Source organism: Chelon labrosus (assembly GCF_963514085.1).
Source record: "Chelon labrosus genome assembly, chromosome: 15".
Lineage (NCBI taxonomy): Eukaryota > Metazoa > Chordata > Actinopteri > Mugiliformes > Mugilidae > Chelon > Chelon labrosus.
In genome coordinates, this window is record NC_140348.1 from 5,249,064 (window position 1) to 5,257,032 (window position 7,969).

The 7,969-nt window shown below is 39.1% G+C and overlaps 1 protein-coding gene across 1 annotated transcript; it reads right to left on the reverse strand.

The window, feature by feature from the left end:
* Positions 1-266: 266 nt before the first annotated feature.
* LOC311500611 (gap junction alpha-5 protein-like) lies at positions 267-7,673 on the reverse strand (the record flags this gene model as incomplete). Its single annotated transcript, XM_084562123.1, has 6 exons — positions 267-2,172; positions 4,994-5,142; positions 5,233-5,298; positions 6,225-6,524; positions 6,895-7,059; positions 7,605-7,673. 6 exons carry the CDS (start codon positions 7,671-7,673, stop codon positions 1,734-1,736), a joined length of 1,188 nt encoding a protein of 395 aa, XP_084418249.1. The 3' UTR covers positions 267-1,733.
* Positions 7,674-7,969: the final 296 nt, after the last annotated feature.

Here is a 7,969-nt window from a genome sequence, read left to right on the forward strand (position 1 = left end):
GCGTTTCCTCATGTAAAACACACACTCTAAAAAGTTTTATCTGTAGTTTTATCTGGAAATCCTTTAAAACATACACAGCATTCACGTTATTCAAGTAGAATAATACATATCAAACAATTTTACGTTTTCACTGATTGAAGCAATCATCTATCAGGTAATGTTATATATAAAAAACACAAAATCTACAGTAGTAGTGATTTCAGACTGTAGAGGCTGTAGCCTCTTGTGCTTCGGTCCAAATGATAAAATCCACAATACAGCCCAAATAGTGTTCCAAAATGACACAGTTCGGATGATACATTTGTCTTAAAAAACAACATGCTGGTGTGAAAATATTATGTGGACAAACGTCTTTGTCTACTGTGGCTGTGTCCAACAGAAATTGCTTCAGTTACAGTTCAAACAAGCCACAACAGGTCAGACTTTGAGTTATACAATAAAAATCACGACTGGGCAGTTACGCAGAAGTACACCTGTCAAGTTCCAGTGCAAAAAGAAATCAACCTGGCTCAGTCCTCAGGTAAAACGTTAGCTGAAGAGCCTCGGTGTTGTGACTTCCACAGATGAAAGGCTCAGTTGTTATTTCCTGGGTAGATTCAAGAGCTGCAAACCAGTCACGTGTAGAAAAACAACATAATAACTACCAAAAAATAATTTTTACATGTCCTGCTTTAAAATGATCTCAAAAAGCAGTCAGAACTACATTAAAGATTGACTGATTTTAAGTTTTGGAGTACATGTACATGTTTATATCTTTCTAAGGATATTTTAAGTGGTTATTCTCAGAATATATTCAATGAAATTTCCGACACAAATGTATTGCACACGTCTGAACATGTTAAATGTGATTGCTATACAGAGAAATTAAAAAGTCTTTGTGCAATAGACTAATAAATTATCACAGAATGATCTGCAATCACGTTACAAAAAAAACACTTTACATTGGTGATTTATTATAAAACGTTCCTGCAATATGTGCCTCTACATCTTTATAAGCGACCGTTACAGATCCCAGTGAATGCAGTGCAAATTTTCATCTCTATATTATCGCGCAGCTGCAGCAGGATAGGAGATGTCTTACTTCAAATTTGAAATTTCACTGTGTTAAATCACAGTAAGTGCTGTTTTTTAACAGCTGCCTGTCATTACATGATGTCAAACATCACCATCCAGACAAATGTGCATGGACTCTTTGTGCACTGCTTTAAAAAGCACGTTTGTCTGGAGTTTAGTGCAAATTTTAAGCCACTATTGACACACATTACGACTTCTGAGACAACTATGAATATGATATGGGGATTGACGTTGGTTGGTATTGACAGATTAAAATCATAAAGTGTGTGACACATTAAGATTCTGATGGTAACTTTAGATTGAGTCGCTGCTGCAGTTCACACAAGGTTCACATTTGAGAAGAAGAAGAAGAGGGAAAATGCTTTTGTAGGTTCTTCAGTCCAGACTGCCCACAACTGGTAATCAAATCATGAATGAGTGTTTCTTGGTGTATTGCTCCTTCCTTTGTAGGTTTAGCTTTGAAAGTCATATAATGTCAAAAGAAAGGAATTAGGAAAGCAGTGACGTTGCAGAGATTATTGTCAAAACAGAAAAACAAAGTTTTCGCAACAGACGGACAGCATTTATGCTAAGTGGCTCTGATTTTGGCAGCTGGCTTACATGAGAAGCTGAGCAGATGTGCACGTCGTGTTGTGTGAATAGCTGAATCCGTCTGGTTTCTACACAGAGAGGTCGTCCGCTCTCGTTCGGCTGCTAGTGCCGCTGGTTTTGCTGAATCTTCGTTTGTCCTTCAGCAGCAGCCCATCGGGGCCGCCATTTTGGATCTGAGGGCAATTTATGTCCCTGCTGTCAGTGCTGTAACGGTTGGCGTCATTCCTCAGGTATCTGCCATCCTGGAGGTGCGAATAACAGCTCATCTGGAGGAAGTTTACTTCTTCCACAGCGGCGGCCATTTTGTTCTTCTCTGTGGCCATGTTCTCTGAGTTTTGCTGGTTGGCCAGTCGATGGTTGGGGAAAGGGAGGGGTAGGTAATGCGAGGAGCCGGTGACACACTGGTTGAAATCTGGAGGTGGGGTTGATGGTGGCGGAGGGGACAGAGAGAGTTGGCGGGTTAGAGGGGCTTTGGCAGAAGTGATGACCTTTGCCAAGAGGACTTTCCTGCAATGAAGAGTTTGAGTCATTTAATTAACAATTAGCAACTGTAATGTTTTAACTGTATCATGGCAGTGTGAGTTTATGAAACAATGGTACACCATTTGTTCTGTGGGACCTAAAATTAGCCCTGCTTCATTCCCACAGTCATGTTTTGGACCTCCAAGGTTTCTTCTCATTCAGTTCAGTTATGTTATGTTAAATTCCAGGAAGTAAAAGCTGAATCACTTAAAATGGCTTAAAATAGTCACAGAACTCTCACTGTGGGAAATGTACTTTATATGTTTCAAGAACTCAACTGGTTAAAAAAATCACAAAGTCTTACACATACATTCCTACCCTGAATAGAGAAAACCTATGTTTATGAATACACTTCACTGTTGACCAAAACCGCAATGTGATGACTTTAAGGGTTCGATAAGAGTAAAGAATAAAGAAAACAGTGGTCAAAAGTACTCAAGTACTCATCATGTGTAGAAACTGACTTAGTCTTGTAAAATGCCACAGCTTTAAGATATTTTTGAAACAGACCTCAATTGTAAATTTTGTTCTGGCCATTAGGGGGCAGCAGAAACAACTGATAAACACTAACATCACCTTTCCACACTCTAAAAAATGATTCAGGAGGTTAGTTAGTATGACTTAAAAACATGAGCTTTTTCAGCATAAAAAATACAATTTGTTACATGTCCATTGTTTTATTAAGTTGATAACTTATTTCAAGAGGTTGATCAAAATTAAAAATAAAGAAAGTTATCTTAACTCAGAAATATATTGATTTTGGATCAGCATTTCTGCCTTCACTTAACAAGGAAAAGCGTGTGGCGTGAAGAAATGTGTGTCAAGTGGGTCGGTGTATTCGCTCTCAACCTTTCATGTGAAATGCAGGAGCTTTTATTCCTCTTCCATTTCTTTCCTTTGTTTGAGCAAAAATGTTCATCTGAAAAGCTCACATTTTAAAAAATCTTTAGCAAAGCTTTGCATGAAAAACACTGCACCCCTCAAGCAGTGAACATTATTCCCTCTCGGCAAGGACAGGCATTTTGTGATACAGGAGCTGCAGGCTAACTACAGGATCTCATTTATTATCTCAGAGGTTGCATTAGTAATTATACAGCGAAAACAACAGGACCAGTTATGATCAGTTATTCCTAAAACAAATCAGTCAAAATTGACAAGAAAGTAGGTGTACATTTTCTTGAAGAAAAGCAAATTGCCAAATTGATATATAGATTATTCTTTATTATTGTTTTCTGAATATTCATGAGTATTGTGCACATCTCAAAGAAATATCTACATGCACAGGACCACAGGACTCCATGTTAGTGTATACCTCAGGTCAGCTTTACAGGGAGTTTGTGAGCTAGTCACGAAATTTGATTGATTTGATTTGCGTCCTTGGATGTGAATTCTCTAATCGTTCACGTCTGCACCATATCCAGTGTGTGCATCATCCTGCCTAGTGCAAATTAATAATGAATGTTATTCATTATTTTCATTAAAAACAAACAAAAAAAAATAGAAAAAATGAAATAACAAAATTGTGTCTGCTTCACAAACGGCCATGAGACTGTGTTGTACACGTTTCCTGCAGGTCAGTCTTTGTCACGGTTACAGAGTTCACCTCTTTCAAACAGCAACAGAGCTACATGAACTGATCACTGCATTCAGTAATCTTGTTTACAGGTCTGTATCATGACTGGCTCGCTGGTGTTTTTTCTAGACACTTGTCTGAAATAAAGCACATTTGGTGATGGTCCTCTTAAAAATGCGAATTTCTGTGTGTGAGAGCGAGAGAGCTTGTGTGGAAGGCCACATGTGCATGTGTGACACATCAGACTGTAATGTAAATGTATAAAGTACAAAAGCATCAGGGGGTGACTTCAAAAAAAATTAAAGAGCTGTTTGCATCTTGACAAACAGTTATTTGATGGTCAAAAGTTCTATACTTTTTTCTGTTCAATTAATTTTTTTATTATATATTTTTATTATATATTTTTTATTATATAGTCTTCAGTGTCACACGTGCCCCTCCTCTTTACTTTCAGTGTGCATGTGCATTTTGTTTCCTGATCAAATTACTATAATATATGATATTATATGAACAAACATTACTGACACAATATTAAGTCGGGTAGCTGAGATTATTGGTGCAACGCTGCTATGGGAAATCAAGCATTTGCAGCTGCAGGATGTGAATCAAGCCACATCCCTATCCATTTTTCCACCACTTATCCACAAGCAGGCTGGGATGACAGCAGGCTGAGGAGGGTTGCCCAGATGTTCATTTCCCCAGCCACATCGTGCAGCTTTTCCTGGAGTGTATAATATGTACTTCCTCAGACATGTTCTGAATCTATCCAGCTAGTTACCTAGTTAGATGTCACGAAGAGACAGTAATTCCTGTGATCTGTTTTTAGTCTCTACCAACTTCTGAGGACAATTTTATATGTTATTTTTAGCTGCTAGATCCATCACTGTGTTTACCAATGTGTCACTAACTGTATCTGAGCGGGCAGCTTACAGCAGGTTTTGAGGTTTTACATTAAAAATGGCCGTATGATAAGACTGAAAATGATGCTGGGCTGAATCAGGACAGTGGGACAATGAGCTGAAACTCCCTGAAAGTGCTCATTATGTTGGGTAATTTACCTCAGATGTTAAAACTGCAAGTTAAAAATTAAATATTTTTTAGCCTAAATTTTGAATTTCAATACAATACAGTATACATATTTTAAATTGTACAGTTTACTTTGCACTTCGAAAGGACAACGCCACTTGTACACTTGTACGCTCAAATATCTGCAAAACAAATGTGAGTTCCTACCTGCAACAGTGTCTCCATGCCAGGTGATGCAGTTCGAGCACACTGAGGACCATAGACACAGCCGACACGACCAGCATGAACACTATGAAGACATTCTTCTCTGTCGGCCTTGAGACGTAACAGTTGACTGGGTGTGGACAAGGCCAGGCCTGAGAGAGAATGAGAATGACAAGACATAACATCATGTTATAACATGTTCTTATTGTACAGAACAAATCCAAGATAATTCATGCTTTTACCTTGCAGACATAAAGAGGATGGAGGAAGATTCCATACAGGAAGTACTGGAGACACAGGAACACCACCTGGATAAAGGCACCGTCACAGTCAGGTTTTATTTACAGTTGGAGATCAGATTATTGGCCTGAGATATGCCAGATATGTTCCGTCCTTCATTCATTCCTCCTAGTTGTCACCATCACCATCTCTCGTCACCACAGTAGCATCACCTTAGCTGCCCCTGGTCTCCAGTCACCTCATCACCTTTACCCTGTTCCCTGATTAGTGTAAATACCAGTCAGTTATTGCCTGCCTGTTTAGATTGTATCTCGCCTGTTCCCTCATACTTAGTTTGCTTGCTTGGATTTTTGTACAATCTTTTAATTAAACTACTTTTAAATCAGCCTTTTCATTCATGTTCTTAGACCCCTTTTCTGAAAACTGCAACGAGATACTTGTTATTGAAGGCAGCAGCTAAGACTTGCGTCCTCTTACTTTGTTTTGTTCTATAGGCTGAATCACTGCCACAACAGGTAAATATTGTGTCTTTAGCAAGTCAGCTATTATTATCTTCCTGCCACATGATGAGGAACATGGAATAACCCACGGTATTAATATTGATTAGTAACAGCTGATAAGACCAACCAATGTTCATAAATGGGAGAAAGCCTCTGGAGGAAAAAAACAGCAAAATCAATTTGAAGAGAAAAGAGAGTGCACCAGAACTTCAAGTTGACATGGTTTCACTGCAGAAAGCACCACTGACTCTTGGGGCTGGATTTTGAGTTCCAGTACCAATCAATTAAACATACACCGATCAGCCCAAACATTCAAACCACTGACAGGTGAAGTTAATAACATTGATCATCTTGTCAACAGTACAACGTTCCGCTGGGAAACTTTTGGACCTGGCATTCATGTGAATGTTACTTAGACATGTACCCTGCTGTACATGTGCAAAAAACCAAAGACAGTTGGCTGAAAAATGGCAAGCAGTAGCAGTAACATTTACCTCCATGACGGTGCGTATCAGTATGCTCAGTATGTATGTCCGCAGCAGCGCTCCCTTCAGGCGAACTCGACCTGCTGATGAACCTTCGTTTTTTTCCTTTCCTCTGTCATCCTCTCCCTTTCTCCCCTGTTTCTCTCCCCCTCCTCCTCCCCCTTCCCCTCCTCCTGGGTCGTCCTCTCTCCCACCCCCATCTCCCTCTTCCTCCTCTCTGCTCTTCCTCTTCTCCTCTCTGCGAACCGTGTGCATGGCGTGGCCCATGTAGATCAGACTCGGCGTGGACACAAACACAATCTGGAGAACCTGGAAAGACAACAGTTACGCTGAGAATTAAAAACGGTTTGATTAAGGGTTAATGACTCTTAAAATGAATGGACTACTGCGCTACTTTCTATTATAGAGCTTATTAACTACACTATTCTTAATGTTTACAACCATTACAATAAGGCTTGCAGCAGTTATAAAAATGGTTTATGCAATTTGTAGTTGATAAATTAAAACATTAGTCCATGAATGTAACACAGTAATTTTAGGATCTAATATCATGTAACATAATTTCATAATTCAATCTCTAAGATTTAAATTCTTCATTTAGTATTTTAGTAACTGCTGATTTTAAAGCAGGTTTCTGTTTTCATCCTCTGACCTATTGTCCGCTGGTGCAGTTTATTACCCAGTATCGTATATGAGCTATGGGGAATGCTCGGTCGTAACAGACGTTCTCGCAGCCTGGCTGCTCAGTGTCACAGTTAAAATCTTCCTGCTCGTCTCCCCAAGAAGACTCAGCCGCCGTCCCAAGCACCAGGATACGGAAGATAAACAGGATGGTCAGCCACACCTGTGGAGCAAAGAAGCAACAAATATTCAAACTTTTAGAAACATATTGAAATATAGTAATATTTGTTCTTCTTGTATGAGAGTGTGTAGATTTAAGGAGGAGAAAACAAAAAAACCCAGATTGAATGGCAGGACTGTCCAATAAATGTGGCTATTAATTCAGTAATGTCAAACAGTTTATAGTTTTATTCTTCAGATGCTTGTCATGTCTTAATAATAAGTTGAACACAAATATATAACTGAATTCAATATTTATAACATGCCCAAGTTCATATTATTTAGAAATTTAAGATAGGATGAAGCCTTTTTCTGTAGTTTGATCATCTAAATAAATAATACATGACATAACTTTATTTCTAGAGGTTTAGACTGAGACATAAACTATGGGCCAGGATGCACAAATTAAACAGGATGATTTGGTAATTCATAAATGTTATTTCAGTTGTGTGTATGTTTGTCCATCATGTGGACAGGACGGCAGACTGGTGCCGTTCTGGCATTCAGTGTGTGTGTGTACGTGTGTTACTGTGTGTTTGTGCATCATGCCTTGCCAACAGAGGTAGAGTGTTCCTGTACTTCCTCCAGGAAGTTTCCCAGAAGGCTCCAGTCTGCCATGACTGATTACAGCTCAGCAAAGGTTTATTTCAACTCTGCAAATGGTAATTTCTCAGCTGTCGCTCTGCACCAAAAGGTCCACCTGAGGAACAGAGAGCACGTGGGTTTAAATCTACATCTACAGCAGGGTCAGGTGGGTCACACGGTGCATTCAGGTACATCGCATTTACTCATTTGTGATGTATTTTGAATGAGGTGATCCTGCCAACATTTTAGCCATGCTGTCATACTGATATTCAATAAATCTCAAAGTCTTTCAATGTATTCAGCTCATTTTGGGGTTTATTTTGTGATAA